This window comes from Fulmarus glacialis, unplaced genomic scaffold, assembly GCF_000690835.1.
Source record: "Fulmarus glacialis isolate BGI_N327 unplaced genomic scaffold, ASM69083v1 scaffold8340, whole genome shotgun sequence".
NCBI lineage: Eukaryota > Metazoa > Chordata > Aves > Procellariiformes > Procellariidae > Fulmarus > Fulmarus glacialis.
Window position 1 is genome coordinate 27,238 of NW_009189515.1, and position 20,760 is coordinate 47,997.

General features: G+C 43.0%; 2 protein-coding genes across 2 annotated transcripts in view; one reads left to right on the forward strand and one right to left on the reverse strand.

The window, feature by feature from the left end:
* Positions 1–12,580, forward strand: part of LOC104070684 (KAT8 regulatory NSL complex subunit 1-like protein) — a gene marked incomplete at its 5' end in the record, with an annotated part of 37,994 nt that extends 25,414 nt beyond the window's left edge. The window contains 6 exons of the mRNA XM_009582336.1: positions 1,581–1,705; positions 3,129–3,253; positions 4,208–4,262; positions 9,700–9,812; positions 11,314–11,494; positions 12,135–12,580. Coding sequence (XP_009580631.1) covers positions 1,581–1,705; positions 3,129–3,253; positions 4,208–4,262; positions 9,700–9,812; positions 11,314–11,494; positions 12,135–12,383 — 848 coding nt within the window. The remainder of the gene's footprint in view (positions 1–1,580; positions 1,706–3,128; positions 3,254–4,207; positions 4,263–9,699; positions 9,813–11,313; positions 11,495–12,134) is intronic.
* A 6,374-nt stretch (positions 12,581–18,954) lies between these two features.
* LOC104080076 (ribulose-phosphate 3-epimerase-like) lies at positions 18,955–20,599 on the reverse strand. The gene is made up of 4 exons (XM_009582347.1): positions 20,492–20,599; positions 20,211–20,354; positions 19,976–20,062; positions 18,955–19,513 (listed from the first exon to the last, which is right to left on the reverse strand). The coding sequence occupies exons 1-4, from the start codon at positions 20,597–20,599 to the stop codon at positions 19,391–19,393; spliced, it is 462 nt and encodes a 153-aa protein (XP_009580642.1). The 3' UTR covers positions 18,955–19,390.
* Between the last annotated feature and the right edge of the window lie 161 nt (positions 20,600–20,760).

Consider the following 20,760-nt stretch of genomic DNA (forward strand, 5'->3'; position numbering starts at 1 on the left):
GATGTAAGTGATCAGTTAACATTGTGGAAAAATACACTTCTGTTGCATATCCAGGTAAAACTGCTAGTGTAATCTTGCAATAGAGGTGGAGATATGGCAATTACTGCAGAGATGATTTAACAAAAAATTATGATCTATTTTAAAAAAAAAAACCACAACCCCAAACCAAAAAACTCTATTGATTAGAAAGTTATGGGAGAGAGTAAAAGGTGGTTTTGGACAGACTAAAAACTGTCTCTGATTTAAATGAAGTTTTTTTCTATGCATCATTCCCCTCGTGCATTACAGTCCTCCCCTTTGCTGTACAGTCTTCTCTTATGCTCTGTGCCTCTCTCTGCGGGGGGTTCTGTGCCCTGTCCCCTCTTGCCATCAGTGATCCTTTTTTTCCACGTCACCCTCTCCCCTAACCAGTTGCTGGTCCGCAAAAGGCAGATGCTGACACAGTGTTTCTTGCAATCACATTGTTTCCCCAAGTGTACAGTCATGCACACAGAGATCAACAAATGTGGGAGTTACTTGGGAGCACTAGTAAGAGAGAAAACTTCTTGCTATAAACCTTTTGAAGTTGCAATTAGCCTTTTGCCAATATTATTTAGTTCTTTGAGTTAAGGGAAGAAAAAAGCAATCTTTTTATCATGAGGATCGTAGCTTCCCAATGCCAGAAAACTGCTATGTGGTATATTTGTGAGCAGCAGCAGAAGTTCTAGCTTATTAGTGCTACGGGTATAGTACTACATATTTATTCCTAATTTGGGCTCTGTCTAGGAGAAATTATCCATGGGGAAGGTCAGCCTGATGAACAAGGCCAAAAATAAAAGCTGTGTGCCAGGGAGTTGCAGAGCTGCCTGGGAGATGAGAGTTCATGTCCTTGACCCAGCCTGTGCAATACAGTCTTTAGGATCAGTCTTACCTCTTTTTCCATGTTGGAATACACTGATTCTTTTTATTAGTTGGCATATTAAATCTGAGTTCTCTTTTCTTACTGGAAATTAAGGTAGAAGGAAAGCAGGACACAGGTGGTTAAATTCTACATCCCCCTAAATGCTGCTTAAACTGGGACTGAGTAGGCGTAAACAAGAATTACAATTTGTCTGGAGCAGTGGACCACATGGAGATCCAGAAACTAATTTTATTTGTTACCCTTGCTGCCAGTTTTGTCTTATCATTTATCAAGGAAGAAACCGTCAGTGAGGGCTTAATGAACTGGTACGTTGGTGAGGTGCAGCCCAGCTAGGGAAACGCTGTTAGGGAACCCTGGGGAGCGTTCCTCTAAGTCCGATTGCATTTGCTGTGTGTGTAGTCTATGGCAGTTTCTGAGAAAAGAAGTAGGATTTGCCCTTATGAAGCTGGTTCCATGAGAAGAAATCCTTCGTAGAAGGAGAGGGATGAGTTTTGTGGAACAACAATGACAGGATGAATAACAAGTGTTTACTTAGATGGCTTTTTTTAGTATTCATTAAATTGTAAGTGGTTAGCTGTGGACTTCTACAAATGACTTTACTATTACTGTATGGAAAAATATCTTTAGTCTAATGGACAACAGCTGGTATGCATTTTTTTATTATTATTTTTTGTGACAGGCGAACGTAACGCTAGGTTTGAGACATTCTCCTTTCAACATGCAGAACCAGAATCCCATAGCAGTTTTGCTGCCGTGACCAATGTCAGCGCGATGTCTAGGCCCACTCATAGCACTTCATCACAGGTAAACCAAAAATGTAACACTGTCTTAACTGAAATATCCACAGAAGTTGTGCAAATTAATAATCCAAAACCACATGCCTTTTACATCTAATTTAGTGTTAAATTATAGTACAAAGCATTTTTACAGTGAATTAAGTGGATTACATTAAGTAATTTATTCCAGATTGGGTATGTGGTGTTCCTAAAACAGATAATTGCTTGTAAAAGAATTTTGCAGATCATATAACTGGAGTGTACGTTCGGTTTACTGCCATTGGGCCTTCTGTTTGGTTTTTTTCCCCCCCCCTAAATTTCATTAAATATACTGTGATTTATGTTCCCAATTTTACACAAGAGCTCTTAATGACCCTTTTTTCTTGGTGCAGCTACATAAAATGGCCTCAGGGTGCAAATATAGTCACAGAATTTGTTAACTCTCAGCTTCACTATTTAAAAACTTTTCTGCAGAACTACAGGCAAAGTTTCTGGTATATAAATTTGCTGAGGAGCAGCACAGCTCTGGTTCAGTGAATTCCCTGCAGAAATACACTTTGTTTTATTGGAATTCGTTGAGAATTTCATAATAATATTACGATTTCAGTCCCACAGTTCTGCTAAGCCTAGTGGTATACTGGTGCTCTGTAAGTTGTCATGTTTCAATCTCGTGATGACTCCTGGAGAGCTGAGTTTAAATCTGCATCCCCAATGTAGTTTTGACAATGCACGCTCCTCCTTTTTTCCCTTGCTTGAGTAGACCATTGTCAAAGAACACCTAAAGGAGCATTTTAGAATAGACTGTTTCCATTAACGTTCAGCTAAAAATTGAGATCTTGAAATATGGAATGTATCATGATTTCAAACTAAACTTTCTCCTGTAATCTAGGAACTTCCATGTAGGTTCCATGCACTAGTGGGCAGAGACCACCACCAGGAATCCTGTGATCACAGCAAAGAAATTCAGTTACTGTCTTTTGCATGTCTTTCAGAAAACCACTTTCCATGTAGGCTGTTCTTCACTGCTAAGTGTAGCTTCATTCTTTTGGAATTCTTAATTGTATCATGCTGAAGAACCACTTGGGTTACGGGTTAGTAGGTAGATTATAGAAGGTCATCTTTGTAGACTGAACATCATGAAGAAGGCACCATTAACTTCTTCTAAGTTCTCATAAGTATTTCAGAATTAACTGTATGTGAAATCAAGGAAGGGAAACTCCCACTGATTTCAGTAAGAGTTACGCCAGCAAGAAGTAAATCTCAGAGATGAGAGTTTTAAGATTTGTTGAGATTCCATCCGGGGGAGGGGGAAGTCAGAAGTCATTAAGCCACTAGAAAATGTGTTCCAGTTACAGACTTTCTCCTCGTGCAGTTCTAATGTTTCTTAGCTAACATGTAGTTCCTATGATTTGAGCTGATGAATCTCCTCTTGTATTGATTATATTATACAGCATAACTCCAGGAGGAGATTGAGAAGTGAGAGCTCCTATGACATAGACAACATTGTTATTCCAATGTCGCTGGTGGCACCATCAAAGTTGGAGAAACTACAGTACAAAGAAATCCTTACCCCAAGGTTTGTCATGACCTCCTTAGTTGTGAAGAAGATACCAAAATGAACATGAGAATGTTAACTAAGAATATCGTTAACGTGTAGTTAGATAATTTTATAATATTAAGATGATCTTTTCATGCGCTCAGGTTTTTTTTTTCTCTATACTTCAATTTGTGTGACTGGAGTGGTGGGAGGACTGGACAGCTGATAGCACAAGGGAAATAGTCTGATACACACAGGGAGGTGGCAGATGCACAAACTGGCTCAAAACAGAAGTGGGTTTATATCCTCTTAATTGTAGTGATGTTCGTGGCCTTAAATGTGCCATTAGGCTGACGTGCTCTGAACGATTATTTGGAGGTTGCTGTCTTTTTTGTGTGTTATGGTTCATAAGAAAATAGTTAACTATTTTCAGTGAATTCAACAGAAATGGTTTTAGCATATATTTTTAAAATTTATCCATTCTGATACAGTAGAATAAGCTTAATTTTTTCCATACAATGTGAACCTATAATCCATGATTCTAATGATTCTAGAGACATGCCTTTTTTTTTCTTTTTTTTTTTTTTTTGGTAGAAAAAGAATATCTTTAGATTGCTAAAACAGGGTAATTGGTCTCCTGTGCTGTAATTCAGTGGCTTACTAGCAAATTGCCTGAAATGGCTAAATGCAATTGTTCCGTATTTTAAGTCTCTAATTTGTATTTGCTTTTATATTATCTTTAAAGCTAAAAATACTAAGACTCTATTGGATAGCTTAAAGACTGTGTTGGGAAAAGGAAGGTTAGATACTGGGTTAGGAAAGGAAAATCTAAATTTCGGAAAATCTAAAAATCTGTTATCAGCACCTTAAATTTGAAATTATTTTATTTGAAAGAAATTTTGAAGCATGAGCAGTGTTGAAGAAGGAGTAACTAAAAATATAATGAAACAGCATTTAGGTAAATTAATTTGACTTTCTTTGTCTCATTTCTAGCTGGAGAGTTGTTGAATTTCAACCTTTAGAAAGATCTCATACAGATGAAGAAGAGGTAGGCTGTATTTTAATTAAACTACCAGTTTTTAATTAAACTAGATATAATTGGGATAATTGGTATATATTTTGCAAAGTCACTGACTTCATGCAAATCCTAGTAAGTTTCAGATTTCAAAAATGAAGTATTAAGTATCGGATTGTGAAAATGTATCTTATCCCAACCTACTTGACCGTATGGTGGGTGACAGAAATGCGAGTATCTCCATTAATAACCATTGTTCACTTGTTCGTTTGGCTCTTCTGTCCCTCGCTGTCAGCACGGGCAGCGCTCCCAAAGGGTCCCTTTGGGCAGGCCTCCGCCTCCCCTGCTCCTGGGCACTGTGATGCTGGTCTCCCAGTGTGACTGTCTCTTCGGGACTACCTGTTCTATAATGTCCGTCCTCTCTCATCTTCTTCTTTCACGGCCAGTTCCCATGGCCTGTGGCTCTTCAGGAGGTAATTTGGCATTTTGCCTGTGGGCCCAGCAGGTTTCCTCAGTTTGCTTCTCAGTGTTCGTTTTCCTGCAACCCTCCTGTTGGGAGCAAACTTTTCTTCTTTCTGCTTTGTCAGGAACAAGTAACCTTCAGCATTTCCTGCTTGCCTGTTGAGCTAAGTTTGCACTTCATGTGCTATTATTGCTTCCTCCAGACGTAAGAATCTACCTTTTTCTTCCAGGGAATGTCCATGGACTTTGCAGCTGGGGGTTCCTTTCTCCCCTAATCAGGGGTTCAAGGCATTTCCTAACCCCAGTGTGAACGTACCAGCCGGTCTGGTCTCTAGGTTGGTTTTCTGTCCTTCCCATCTTTTTGTGGCTCCTTTTCCAGAAACCTGCCAGTTTTGCTGTCCGTTGGACATCTCTAGTCTCCCTCCAGTCTCTGCTATAGGCCACTATCAACTGTTGTAATGTAGGACTTCTATTTCTACCTTTATACACAATAGCTGTTCTTGAGCTCCTTTTTCAGAGAATCTCTACAACCAGGGTTTGAGTGCCTTAGCAGTAGAAAAAGATTGCATTTGGGTAGCAGTCCCTGCCTTTTCACATGCACTTGAGAAATTCTTGTGAAATCTGGAGGTCAGATTTATGTCACCTACACCACCACCTTTTGGTTTGGTACTATCTCTGCCAGCAGGAAACATGCCTGATCTTCTTTTGTAGTGAGAAGGTCAAATTACATACATAGGAGAACTCTCCTGCAAGGATATTTAATTAAACCATTTGGAGAATAACTAATAAGGCAGCAAGGGCGCACTGTCCCTTGAGAACCTACTGTTCCTTGCTCTCTCTTCATTCTGGTATCTGTGGGGGAAAAAAAAAGAATTTCAACAGTGATTTGCCTTCAGGGCTTCAAGAGACTTGCTTGGAGGACTCTGGATTTCTTGTTTAGATTTCAGATCCCATACGGATGACTTGTCTCACATTCTTTTAGCGTATTTTGCTGCACGGACTTCAAGGTGTCTCTTTGTGAAGTTCATGGGCTAATCGCTCGTTTAGTAGCCCTCCCAGTACGTTTGTGTTTGGCATGACTAGTTGATCCTGTATGATTCATCCTTTGGCCAGGAAATAACTTGAGTTAACAATAAAGCAGCTTTTGCCTCCTGCTGTGGTCCAGTGCTTCTGTATTGTCTGTCAGCTGCTGGTAGAATGAGAGAGGAGAGATGTCAGACAAGAAAAAAATGCTAAAGATCTTGTTTGTCTAAATCAACCTTTGCCAATTTTCCCCCCTTCTTTTGGGATCGTGTTAATTGGTTTGGATGTTTTTCAGAGTACTGAGAAAAGGTGGTTGTCTGATCATAATTCTTCCACTTCCTTGCTTTAGGTTTTAGGCCGAGATAGATTTGTTACTAAGTTCGAAAAAAGACATGAGAAAACAGCAGCATTACCTTTTTGCATTTTCTGCACTCACACTCTGATGCTCTTGAAATTGTTCCTTGTACTGAAATCAAGGCAAGCTTCAGCAGATCACTTGTGAAGGACAAGAGAGTGCAAAATGTACTTTCTGCTTTTATATGAAGTAAGCTTTTTCTTTGCTTTCCACTGCATAGCAGCCTGTGGTGGTACTGTATAATAGTTTCTTTTCTATCTTCTTTGCCTATCTTCTGCGTGGCTAAATTTAAAACTTTTGGAGTTGTCCTTGTGTCAAGCAGAAGTTGGGGATTTCTTCCACTTGTTATCTTTTTTTTTTTCCTTTCCCTTCTCTCTCTTCTTCATTTAAAGACTTTCAATGCAGCAACCTGGATCCGTGCAATAGGCTTGCACCCAAAGTTTCCACAAGTTACAAAAAAATATGGGGTCCCAAATTTGTCATGTTCTACAGGAACACCACTTCCAAGGATGGGAACTCAGCACTTTCTGAAAATCAGGCCTATTCACTGTGCCTTTATTTAAGTACAAAAAGCTTACCTTTTTTGGGTGCCTAATTTTTGTTTCTGGAAATTTTGCCTTACAAGGACAAACGTAACAGTTGGGCAATGCAAAAGTTAATCTACTATCTATGTCTGCTCAATTACTTGCTCTAAAAATACTTAGATTTTGGAAATACAGCGTTTGAGTTTCCTGGTTTGCATGTGTGAATTTGCAGTCTGTTACTGCTTTAAGGCATGGGAGGGTGTGGCACGGGTTTTCCTGTTTTATTTTGGTTTTAATTTGTTTTGTCCAGGTTAAAGTTTCTGGCAAGGCATGGTTGTAAAGTAACGTTCAAGTTTATTTTGTAGTTGCTTTAGTAATGACAAATACTTTGAAGTAATTCTGTGTGTAACTAGTTTTGCATAAGTGTTTTCATGGCTTATGACTCAGTGTTTCCCGTGAAGCCAAAGACTGAAACACAGACTTTGTTGTTTTGAGAACCTTTCAGAAATATTCCTGGTGCTATTCAACATTAATGCACAGTGTCTTGTAGCTTAACTAGATACGATGGGGGGAGTCCAAATCTTAGTTGGCTTTAAGTCTTTTTCTTTGAGTGAAGTCGTTAGACATGCCTCACCAACAGGCCTTCCTAATAGTCTTTTTTCTCAACATCACTGCCAGATCCATCCACTGAGGAACGACAGTTCTTCTGTCCTTTTTCAAACTAACCTTAGTCGGGGGGGGGAAATACCAAATTTTCCAGTTATAGCAACTTTAAATTAACCTAAAGTTGGTGGAGGAAATATATATAAAGTGCTACAAACCAGGAGAGGGGCAGAGGCTGTACTGAACCAAGTAGAGACCTTTTACTCTGATGTAATGTGATTTTATCCATAGAACAAAGAGTAATTTTTAAATAAGAAAATGTATTACTTGGTAGTTTTCAATGCAATAGGGTAAAACTCATTTTAAATAAACAAGCAGTTAAATCTGCTATCATCAGCTGTGCAAAAGGAACAGTAAGGCTTATTTCTGTATTTTTCAAAACTCTTTGCTTAGAGAGGAATGTGGACTTTGATTTTTGAAAGGAAGCTTGTTAAAATGAAGTTTCTTCCCAGCATGAAAAGTTTTGGCAATTTGCTAAGAAAAGTATTTTCAAAGTCTTAAGTTTTTCTTTCAAAATTATCTTTTGTTTCCACTTCAAAGGAAATCTGAGCACACAGAAAAATCCTGAATTTTCCCTGAGGGAATAGCACTTTTGTAGTTAATAAAATTCTCACTTTCACGCTATACATCATTGACCTTGGAAAGACAGAATCTGAACTGAGATGCAGCCCCGTACCGATGCCATCCAAGTGACAGAGCTGGTGAATTCCAGAGAGAGGAGGAAACCCATTAAGTTGGCTTGCATGAAAGGAAACCAGCAGCTAACAATGTGGTTTGTGTTTAACATAAATAAATAAAAACAATGAGGAGTCTTCAAAAAGCAGTCATGAGATGGGCAAACAGGCCTGTTTGTCTGAAGGTTCCTGTTGAGTGCTGGGCTGGGGAGGAATCAGGCAGCGACGGTTTTACCAAGCAGGTCGTGTGGCCGATTCTGATCATGCCGAAGTCTTTGGGATCCTTTTCATTGGCCCAGTTAAATTTCATTGTGGGGCCGCAGTTCATGACTGGGTTGGAAATGTGCTCTCTGGCAAGCTGAGTGCCGCTACCAGGTCTGCTTACAGCAGCATAAATGCATTGTAATACTTTGCATTTGTACCCATAATGGTCGTGAACTACCTCGGTGCTGCAAGACTTGATACAAAGGATGGCTTCTGCAGAAAACCTCAGGACCTTTAGTTGTCCGGAGTGGAGTACTTCCAGCTGACAGTGTAACCTATATTGTATGGCTCTATCTGGCGCTACAGTGAGGACTCTGCGTTTAGTTCTGTATTTTACCAGACTCAAGCGGAAGATAAATGGTGTTACTTGTATAACGCCACTGAGGATTTTGCTTTATAGAAAAAAGTCGATTTATTTTCCATGAGCCCCCGGATTATTGGTATGATTCTTGTCCAGGACTGATCTGGCAGTGCAGCTTCACAGCTTCTATGACCAGGAATTGTTCTTCCTAGAATTTCTCTGCTTTTGAGTTGGGAGTGGCTGGCATAAAATCCATGGCTGCAGCACTCGTATGCTCTCTCCAGCCTTAGCTTTTTAGGTGAGCTTTGAAGAGGTTGAATGGTTTGGAGCACTTTGAAATAACTCGGAGCTGTGCTGGAGGGGTCCAGCCAAGAGCTTGTCCTGCCATCTGGGGAGTGAGGGGGGGAGGGCAGCAAAGCGCTCCTCGCCCAGCCGTGTCTGAGGAGCAAACTTGCCGGTGTGCTGCCAATGGGAAAATGAAGACGGCTCTTTCAAACTGAAGGTCAGATGGGATAGCTACAGCTGAGGAGTTTTACCTAAAAAGCTGGCTCTTGTTTGAGTACGGGCAGTTAAAGTAGTCATATTAGGGCCGTTTTTAAGCTATACCGGGGTCATGCAAATCATTTGCTAAGAAATAGTCTCTTCAAAGCAGAAACCATTTTCTCCTTGGTTTCGTACCAGGAATGCGGCACCTCAGGTTTGCTGAGTTCCTCTCAATGTGGAGCTATCGAAGTCCTTGCTGATCTCAGGCCTATTTCTCCATGCTTAAAGAGCACCTGGCAAATCCTGCAGCCTCCTCCTAAAGCAGTCTCTGGAAACTCCTGGAATTTTTGCTTGTCTTCATTGTGTGCTTTTAGTACTGCCTTGATTTGCAAATGAATACTTGTCCTCTTAATTTTCTGCCTCTCACCATAGAGAAAAATGTGTTAGTTGCGTGGGGGGTATAATTCCTATATCCGTTCAGATCAACCACAGGCATGTAAACAAATAAAGTGAAAGTGACGGCATCCCATATACTAGAGCTCCAGTGAGAGTGTAAGCTGAATGCATGTATTTTGATGTGCCTTTATACTGCAAGCATGCATTGTGCTGGCCTCCTCTTGTTGGTGAAGAGACCTTCGCAGAATTGTATATAATATTGGCTGCCTTTGTTTCTAGTGATGTTCATAATTATGGCAGCAGCTATCCCTGTATTTCGTTACAGATAGAAGATCTGTCAGATGAAGTTTTTTCCTTACGTCATACAAAGTATGAAAAAAGAGAGAGAGCAAGGTGGTCGCTGTGGGAGCAGAGCCGCTGGCCCAGAAGGAATAGCAGGCAGGTGTATTGACTTTGGTAAGAGTGTTCCTACTGAACCACTGGTGTCGGCTGTTGGTGCAGCAGTTTCAGAAATGCTGTCACAGAGAACTTTGAAAATGAGGGCTCTCCTCATTAATTAACTCGTCAGGGACAGCACCAGGTATGTTTGGTTTTGTGGCTGGAAAGGGAAGGCTGTGCAGTTCCAAAGCATGCATACTTAGGGAAATTTGGCATATTAGTGACCTAGTGAATAAAAATCCTACTCCCATACTGAACACAGCTCTGCTAGTTTGTGCCACTCCCAGTTATTATGACTTTAGCCACCGACTGTAACATGAGCCCTTCTTCACTCACCTGACTTAGATGAAAGTCCACTGCATTCTGAGATGAGTTACTGAAGGGTCCTGGGCTCTGGCAGGGACCTTATGCTTAAAAAAGTCATTGTGTGAAGAAGTTTAATTATCACAGGCTTGCTGTTTGGTGCAAAACTCATCAGAATTAAATATAACCCCTAAAAGTCTTGCAAAAAGTAGTGCATAAAAGAGCAAACATCATAAAGATGTATCTGCAATTTGGCTCTGGGAAAATGATTCCCATAAATCGCTTCAGAATCTGCCAGGACAAAAAGCATCCTATAAATGCTGGGATAACTTTTTCTGCTATTTATCATATTCTTGAATCTACACTTTGCTGAAAGTGAACCATGTCACTATGAATATATATGCAAAGATAGCTTTTTTTAATGCAGGATAAAATTAGAGCTAAACCGTATTAAGGAATTAAATTTTAAGCCATTTTGAACACAAAAAAACTTTAGAAAGTGTACTGAAAAATACAAGTTCTACATGTACCCTTAATTTTGAAACTGAACTCCTTGGTGAAATCTTAGTGCTATTTGAATTCAGAAGTAAAACTACCATTGGCATGAGCAAGGTCAGACTTCCACCTGGCATTTAAGATGCGTGGCAGTATTTTATATCTAGTTCAAATTTTCATTAAAAGCGAGGTCAAAATTTTTAATCTTACTAAATTATTTTGACTGCTTTGGGGATGAGTCCAGAGCAGAGGTGGGAACGGGGAGCCCAAGAACCTGCTGTTTCTTCTTGAGTTACACTGGCACAGTCTGCTGACAGTGCAGTGTGGACTCCGCAGGCTCCTGCGAATGATGCCATGTTCCCCCAAGTGGGAACAGCCCACGACCCACTGACTTCTGTCCAAAATTATCATTCCGGTGAGCGTGTGGAGCAAGGCGCGGGAGTGGGACCAGCCACCAGCTGTTCGGCAGCCAGAGCATGCCTGTTCCAGCCCTGTTTGATCCGGTTAGCTCCTCCACGTAGCACTCTTTGCTTTGGCTTGTGACAGCGAGGTTGTCACGTGTGTTTTCATCTGCTCTTAAGTAGAATGTAGGTAGCACGCATGGAGAAACTGAACGCTTTGAAAAGAAAACCTAAACTGTTCCTGGTGATGTGAAAGGGCAGGGGGTAGCTCTTAAAGACTCTCGTCTCTTATCCTGCACTAGATCTTACAGCAAAAATGCTGACGGACGACACAGCCAAGATTCGGTACAGAAAGACCACCACGGCAGCTCCTGTGCCTCGCTGCATTGTGCTGCTGACTCTGTTCCCGACTTGACTTCGGAAGCCCACAGCTCTGTTTGTTCAGGGATTGCACAACTCTGCAGGGAGAGCCAGGAAGCAAAGGTGGGTGCTTCCAATAGCTTCCGGGTCTGGTCAGATCTTCAGTGACCACTATCTCTAACCTGGAACAAAGAACCTGAACGTATCCTCCTGTCTCACTGATCAGAATCTCAGGCTGTCGCCCTAGTTCATGTAGACTGAATGTAGCGTTCCTGTTTAGAACTAGATTGCTATGCTTGATGAATTAAGCCCAAGATTTGGCAACAGGTAAAAATTTCATTGCGCAGCACACACGGCACATGTTTTAGAGGCAAGTATGGCAGGCCTCGGTTCAGGGATGATGGATCTTTTCTCAGGGATGTTGGCCAGGGTTCCAGATGGGGCTGATCGTTATGGGGTCAGGTATCCTGACGGTCAGGCACCATGGAAAAGAGCCTTCCCCTTCCTGTACTGTGCCTGCTCAATTGTAGCTCTGTTACTAGTTCAAAACCGTATGAAGCCAGCTTACACTGACAGCTGGTGCCTAGCAGTGTCATATTCTTTATCTGAAGAGCCCTGCAAACATTGTAAAGACAGACACTCATTTGTTACTTGATAGCAGGTCATTCTGCACATAGCTAATCAGTTCAGACTCAGCTGAAATCCCTTTTTCCCCTCTTTTCTCTTTTTCCACCCTCACTCCTACCCTTCTGATTCCTTTCAGTCTGGGCTGTGGGAACTTCGAGTTTTTCCACTAAAAGATGAAGAGGTAGAAGCTTTACTGTGCCAAGATCAAGTAACGAATCAGACTGAAATGTCAAGTGCAGCTTTTCCCAGCGACTCTCTCTGCACTTCATGCACACCCGTTGGTTTGCCAGACAATGGCCATCCACCAAGAAAACAATCTACCGAAGAGTCAGAAGACTGCGAAAACGTTTGCCTGGGAATCAACAATACAAGAAAACAAAGGTGACAGGGAATAATGTGGTTCATTAAGAAAGCCAATTAAGGTGGAGAAAAGTGTAAGGTAAAATCTCTTGTTCACACAGCATATGACAGCACAATTCAAAACGTGTATGTTAGCTGCATATAATATATTTTCTTTCTTGCTTTGTAACAGGCAGGATAAATCCCAAAGACAACACTTTCTTCTTCCTGAACCCCAAGAGAAAGTAATTATTTCAAGCTGGAAGTCTAATATTCCCAGTGTCGGGAGTGGGCGCACATAAATTGCTGGCACCATTCACTTTCTGTTGTCATATTGCCACATTTGTTAATAATCATCCTTTTCTGTTTTGTTTGTTTTCAAATGCATTTCTGGTTCTAGTGGATTCTGGTGCAGCAGGATATGCTGTCTACCTTAACCAACAACTTCAACTGAACACAGAAAAACTACTTGAAAAAATAACGGGGAGAAGCGATAGCCTCAGATTATTTTCCTGTGTGGCATGACCATGGGGCAGAAATCTGCCCCTCTAAATGCATGTGTGTAACCCATGCGTAAGATAAGGGTAGGCGAGAACCAGCCGTTTCAAAGCAGGCGTCCTGGAAGCCTTGCATCTAGCTTAAAATCTATATTCAGCTCTCTCAGTAGTGCCAGGGCATGTTTCATATAGATGTCCTCAAGCAATAAGATAGAAATAGACCACTGCATTTCAATAGCCGATATATCTGCTACTCAGAAAGTAGGGTTTCTGCTTCAGTCGTGTGGGTATAGAGGAACAGAAGGAAAAAGGAGTCGAGTCAAATCAGTGACGCAGCTCTTTGAATATTGTGTTTTGAGTCATCTTACTTCCTTAGTCCTTCAGTAGCTAATGAGGCTCAGAATATTTCGCTTTAATATGTTAAAGACAAAGTCTTGTTCAAATTTCTGTACAGTGCCTTGTAAGAGTCTCGTAAGTATGCCAACATTTGGTGACTAGCTGAAAAGGAAAAGATGATTGATATCTAGAAGACCAATAAAGAAAAAAGCCCTAAAGCTTTCTATTGTGATTCCGGATAGATTTTTAATTTCCCAGCGAGTTCACAGTGAGGAAACAAAAGCAAGTTGTTTAAACTTGCATCTAAATAGTGTAGTTTGGAATGTATCTGCAATCTCAAGAGGTATTAACAAAGATTAAACATTGAATGTAGGTATAATCCATGAACAGGAAGTTTTTCTGTGTAGGACAGTTGAAGGCAATTTTATAGGAGTCTCTGTTTTTGTGCAAAATTTTCTTCCACGTGTAAGATCTGGAATGGCACTGGACAGATGACCCAGTTTTAGTGACAATTTTTTTTTTTTTTTTGGTCAAAATGACAGGAATTATACACTGGGCATCTGAAAACAGTTCAGTAAAGTTTCAACACTACAACCTATTGCTACATTGTAGTTTATTGCACATTCTGATTATTTTTTTAAACACTTTTTTAACACTGGTTTGTCTTAAACTTGAATCTTGCCTCAATGTCTGATACAATAACCTTTGATGCAAGGTTGGTTTTTTAATTAAAAGTTATTTCTATATATGTTGTATATAGTCTGAATTTGATGGCCTTTTAGAAGTGAAGGAATAGCAGTAACGCTTCCTCTTGGCACAGAGACCTGCCTGGCCCAAGAATGGCTTTGCAAACACGCTGCAGTGGCAGCGGCACTAAGCTTCGCTGTCGTACGGAAGCTGCGCTGGTGCTGTCAGGCCAAGGTCCCCCCTGCGTCTGAATACAGAGGTGGATTTTTCCATCTCTCTCGTCCTGCATGTGCATCTGCTGCTGGGAGAAGGTTTCTGAAAGTTACGTGTCTCAAATGCGTTGCAGGTCTTTTCCATACCCGTATCCATTCATTAAGACGTCTGACCCAGCCAGCTCTCGCCCAGCTTTGTTGTAAGGTCAGGGCTTCCTGCTCTGTCTGACCCCTGGGGCAGCGTGAGGAGCTTCTCAAATTTAAGAGATGGGGCAGACCCGGTAAACCAGCTGGCTAGCCGCCTTACGTGGCCTGACGGGGCCGTCAGGAAATGGAAATGCAATCCAGCATTTTGCGGGAAGGAGCAAGAGGAGAGTCGTTTTCTAGATTGGGGGGTGGGAAGGGAATGCTGTTAAAATGAGGCCAAAAAAACCTGTGCGAAAGGAGCTGGATTAACCAAGTTTGGTCAGCCTGGTGGCCTGTAAAGCTGTTCCTGCACTGCTGTCCAGTTCCCAGATGTGGTGTCCTGTTGAACCGTTGTGTTGCTTTTGGGTCGGTCTCCAGTGTGCTGGCCTAAAGCAGCTGCTTGTTACCTTGCCAGCTGCAGGGGCTGCACAAGCGGTTATCAATACGAGCAAGGGTAAGCACATTTTCTTTGTCCCCTCTTTAGATGTTCTTGTCAGCCATTGTGGGAACCAGCTAGTGCCTCACAAGGCAGCAATAAAAAGGCTAGCCAAAGAAAGGCTGGGCAGCCAGGAGGCTGAAAAAAAAAAATCCCCGGAGAAACTATAAAAATGTCTATTTGGTCATAATCCCACCCCACCACCGTCAGAAGTCTTTTCTCTAACATCTGCCTCTCAGCTGGCTAGACCTGTGACAGCAAACTGCCACTGCTTTCACACAAAGAGCTGCCTGAGCGACTGCACGGCCGGAGGACTGTGCCAGAGCATTTCTTCCTCCCCACGTCCCCGCCACGGGGCTGCTCTCCAGGTGTTGGTGGCGCGCAGGTCTCTGCCATCAGGTGAGCAGCACATGCAAGTGTGGCAGGCACAGCCCAGCGGGGAGGGGTGACTAAGAACAGGCTGCGTTTGCTCCTCTCGCGTCGCCTGCCCACCTCCAGCAGCCCTTCATCTGGCAGGGGCAGATGGGGAACAACGCTGTGTGCGCATGTCAAGCAAGGTGCTTTTCGGGAAGCCCCTGGCTGCTCCTCACCCACGGCACCTCTAATCATTTGCCACCTTCTTGCAGCAGACCAGGTGCTGTGCCCTGCCCTCTCTGTCTCTACTCTGTGCATCTTTGCTCCAGCCAGTGAGGCACCCAGTTTTTCAGTAGCCCCATTTCACTACTGGGACAAGGTTAGAAAAACTTGCTTAACTGACCTTGGTCATAGGACCAGCACCCTCCTTTCATCTTCTTTCCCTGTGCTGCATGCAGCTGGAATCGGCACTAGTGCTCTTGTTTACTGCCTGCAGCCCTTCTCCCTGCAGAGCTGGACCCCGACCGCCAGACAGTGCAGTTTTTGCATGAAGGTTGGGGTCATGAGGAAGCTGCTGGTGGTGGGAGCAGGCTGAGAGCGCAGAGCCAGGCTCATGCTTGAAGCCATAAAATGTGTAAGAAACCCCTGCTTGTTTTCTTCCCTTTTCAGTTTTAAACAACAGGGGCAAAAAAAAAAACAAAACACCCCACACCAATCTGTTTGTCTTTTGGCTGTTAAGCTATGGAAACAGCTGTTAGTGCTGCTCCTAATGTGGCTGAAGGTATTACAAAGGCTGACTGAAATACCAGCTTCAGCATAATGCAGCAAGGCTCCCCCCCATGCATGAAACTGGGGTGTTGCAGCTTCACAAAGCAAGCCATTCCCCTTGCGCTTTGTTTACCATCTTCAAATGAGACTTTTTTTTTAAGGCCACTTACGTTCTGTCCCTGCTGCTATGAGGGTTTAAACACTTCATCTCTGCATCCAGGACCTTAATGGAATGTAAGTACAAATACAAACTTCTAAGCTCTATTAAAATTAAGCGCTCTGTGTGTGTCTACTGCAGTTTTTTATCTTGCTGAGGGATGTGCGCTGTACCACCCCGCGGAGCACATGTCCCAGCCCAGCCTTCCTCGGCTGTATCAGAGTTTCTTTCACCCTGTTTTCCAGCGCAGACAGAGCCTTTGCTCTGTCGGATCACCCTGGACCGCTCCAGACCATGTGACTTAGTATCACCAGACTGTGCTCTCCCTCATTGCTGAAACTTTATCAGAGTATTGCAACATCTAACGGTCCTGGGGTTTATTTGGCCCCGTGGATACCATGCAAGCAGTTCTTCTGGTTTTCATGTCGGTGTTCGGTTCAAGTCCTGCAGCTGTGGCGCTTCTGCTGTGGGGTTACGTTACTGAGTACAGGACAGGCCTAAATAGAGCCTAACAGATTACTTCTGTTAATGTACAGAGGCAAGAAACTGGAACAGTCTTAAGCATTAAAAGAACAGGTATCATTACTGTTACTTCCATGGAGGCTCTGTAGTCACTAGCAGATTTAACCTTAGATATGTAAAAAAAAGCGGCTGCAGTAGTAGCCAGCTGCATAAACACACCTGGGTGGGATTTAGCCGGAAAGAAGCAATTGAGTAATTTTACTGTGTGTGTAATTGCTCTCTCCTGCAATATTCCTGAGAGTCAATGGAAGTGCAAACTACCGGATTTAAAACAATGACAAAGTGACAACACACTCTGAAAGAAAACATACCCTATGATTTTGTGCTTAGAACAAAGCATAGTACTGTCAATTAACTAGCATGACTTCGGGTGTCCACCTCCCCCAAATTAATTAGGAAAAAAAGCAAAAAATTGTTTGATCACCCTTTCAAACCGGCTTAAGGTCAACTGCAGAAGACAAGGCTTCTGCTGTGGGGTTACGTTACTGAGTACAGGAGGACAGGCCTAAATAGAGCCTAACAGATTACTTCTGTTAATGTACAGAGGCAAGAAACTGGAACAGTCTTAAGCATTAAAAGAACAGGTATCATTACTGTTACTTCCATGGATGCTCTGTAGTCACTAGCAGATTTAACCTTAGATATGTAAAAAAAAGCGGCTGCAGTAGTAGCCAGCTGCATAAACACACCTGGGTGGGATTTAGCCGGAAAGAAGCAATTGAGTAATTTTACTGTGTGTGTAATTGCTCTCTCCTGCAATACTCCTGAGAGTCAATGGAAGTGCAAACTACCGGATTTAAAACAATGACAAAGTGACACTCTCTGAAAGAAAACATACCCTATGATTTTTGTGCTTAGAACAAAGCATAGTACCATCAATTAACTAGCATGACTTCGGGTGTCCAACACACTCTGAAAGAAAACATACCCTATGATTTTGTGCTTAGAACAAAGCATAGTACTGTCAATTAACTAGCATGACTTCGGGTGTCCACCTCCCCCAAATTAATTAGGAAAAAAAGCAAAAATTGTTTGATCACCCTTTCAAACCAGCTTAAGGTCAACTGCAGAAGACAAGGCTACTACAGCTGTTGTCCTACTGCTGGCAATAGCATGAACAGTCACACTTCCAAATCCTAAAGTAACATTTTCGTAGCCCGTTTGTGGCTGACACCAGAGCTGTGACTGCTTCTCTATGCGCACTGTATTAGACTACACAGGTTCTTTCCAGAAGAACGAATAAGCTTTAACCCATCTAACAGCCATTTGGACTATTACCTTTCCTAGCCAAGCCTTCCTTTGGCAAACCGCTTCTGAAAGAGGTCTTCAGGGCAGGAGGTCCAGATGACCCCATTTTTCTTTGGCTAGTTCTCAAATGGGGTTGCAACTGGAAACAGGAAGCAAAGACATTTGTTCACCTGAACCACAATTAGCCACACAGGAAAAAGCAGTAGTTTAGCCATTTCAGACGCGTGTCTAGATTGTCTGAATTAGCCCTAGCTCCTCCTACTTAACAGCGGCAGTGCCCCACGCAGCCATCTCTTCCACAGCCAGCGAACAGAGGCCTGTCTGTGGGGCACCTCGCAGGTCCTGGGCCTAGAAGGGGCTGCGGGAGCTCTCGCACCGCCTCAGCATTCAGTAGGTGACGCGTGCCCAGCTGTGCTGCAAGGACAACAGATTTGACTTCGGCCTTGTGGAAAGGGACTGGCTGCAGCTGTTGCGCCTTCTGGCCTGTTCCTTGGGGCAGCAGACTGTTGCAACCTTTCTGTAATTACAACTTAAAGGGGAAAAATACCATGCTGAATACCATGAAATATTAAAGGAGTCAGCAACACTAATTAGAGCCATGGGAGGCAGGTCTAGCTAAAATGACCTGCTCTGGTCTTCCTCTACTGGGCTGTAACCTTCACCTTTCACATGCCCAAACAGGCCGGGCTGTGAAGCTGGCACAAGCAAATTGAAAGTATGAGAACTATTTGGCTTCATAACTGAGAGGAGCGTCGAGCCGTTTGAGGGAGCTGTCTCCATGCAGCGCATGTCAACCTACATACACGGAAACCACTTCGGTAGGTAACATTCCTGTATGTCACTATCTTAATTGTTTACTCAGGCATATGTACAAACCGAGGAGGCTGTGGGTCAAGAGAAAGTTTTTTTAACATCTGTAGGGTTTTAAAGCAACATTCTTCTATGGAATTCCGTCACTTCCAGGCATTTCAGACACAGTTGTCTTAACTGGCTATTTGAAAGGTAAATGAGAAGGTATTTCCGTTTGTGACCTGGTAAGATGTTGCACTGACTTGTTTGATATTTGATGTACATAAGTACTTCTATGCCATAAAAACAAAACCTAGGAACATTTCTAGCAGCCGCGGGATTTTTTAGCCCTCTTGAACTGCATTTTTCCCAAACTTACTCCCCAAAACCACTCATTTTTGACAGTCAGCTTAAAGGAGACTTGCCACACCAAGAGAGGGGTGTTTAATGCAGATAGATACTGGAAAACTTTTGTAGGAATGCACAGATCAAATGACAAAATACAGACAGCAGAAGGCAGTTTGATTAGAGTCTTCCACAAGAGAGATTGCTTGTGGTGGTGTTACACTCTTCTAGCAAGCAAAAAACTGTCTGAAGTTGAGTTCAGTCCAGTCAGCGTTACAGGTTGTGCCATAAAATTAGCCTCCACAGAATCAAGAGACAGGTTCAAACCACTTCCATCCCTGAAAGACAGCCAGAATGTTTTTCACTGCTGCTTGCTTCATTGCAGCGAAGGAATGATTCCTCTGTTCAGCAGCAACAAGTTTCCATAATTAATGTTCATCCAGCCCTCCCTTACGCATGAGAAACAAGGGTTCTCCTGCACGCACAGAGCCTTCTTGAACACTGCTTGGGTAGGTCTCATCGATCCAGACAGCGCTTTTGAGCTGCTTCTGAACACACATTCCTTAGAAGATTGATCACAGATCTTGGATCTGCGCTCTTCATAATAGCACTGCCAGATACAATCATATTTGCACCTGCCTGAAAGACATTAAACACCCACTCAGTAACATGGAACAGATCCACTTCTTACAGAGTGTTCTTGCTGTAAAACACATCAGGACGTAGCGAGTTCTAGGCTGGTGGGCAAACAAGCGCTATTTGTGGGACACAGGTAACATACCTCTAACTACAACCACAAATCAAGTTCAGAAAAGACAGCTCTTCCCCAAATAGGTAATTTCTTCATCATTGCTCCTATTTACCCAAACATGCAAGAAGAAACAAACAACTTCTCTAGCTTAAGGGAGGCTCCAGTAGCCACTATTAAAAAAGGCACAAGATTAGACCTCAAGTAGATTTTGACATTAAGGATGCTTTACTGTTCCCTCTGAAAACTAATGGTCAAAATACAGTTCCTCCTAAGCTTTGTTTTCCGAGGGACGATTCAGTCTCTTAGCCACAGTAACTGCGAGTGCTGCTCCGCTTCAGCTTCTCTCTTACCTCTGCGCACTTATGGATGGTGTCAGGCCCAACTCCGCCATCCACTTCAATATCCAGCGACGGAAACTGTGTCCTCAGCCACTGAACCTGAGAAACGGTACAAAAAGGTTGGCACCGAGATCCACACTCAGCTGCTACAGCTACGTAGAGCTTCTTACACACCCAGACAAGGTTTATTCGCTTTGCCACTACGCTCCATGCTGTTAACTAGCTTTAAGCTCAATAAATAGAAAACTTGGTTTCCGTTTGGCATCATGTCTTCCATAAATTTCTGCCCTCCGAATCCAGGTTCTACTGTCATCACCAAAGCCATGTCTATCTGATTGGCCCAAGGTGCCAAGTGTTCAACTGTAGTGCCAGGCTTGATGGCCAGGCCAACCTGCAAGAGTGGCAAGACAAATCCAAGCACGCCTCAGGGTGACACCGACGCAGCAAGACGGGCTTGAGCGGGGTACAAACTCCTAGGGAAGTAATTATGTGTCTGTGGCAGTGCAGTAAGAATAGGCCGCTTTACACAAAGATTCCCGATTTTCTTAAACTGAAGACTGACTTTGCACACAAAGAGCCGGAGGGCCGTGCGCGCCAATCTCTGACCACCCGAAACCGCAACGATGGGTTCTTCATTGCCAGAAACTCGGCGGCCGGGTCAGCCGGGCGTGGGGTGCTATGCAGGCCTAGGCGCCTGCCAATCTCTGACCACCCGAAACCACAACGATGGGTTCTTCATTGCCAGTAACTCGGCGGCCGGGTCAGCCTGGCGTGGGGTGCTATGCAGGCCTAGGCGC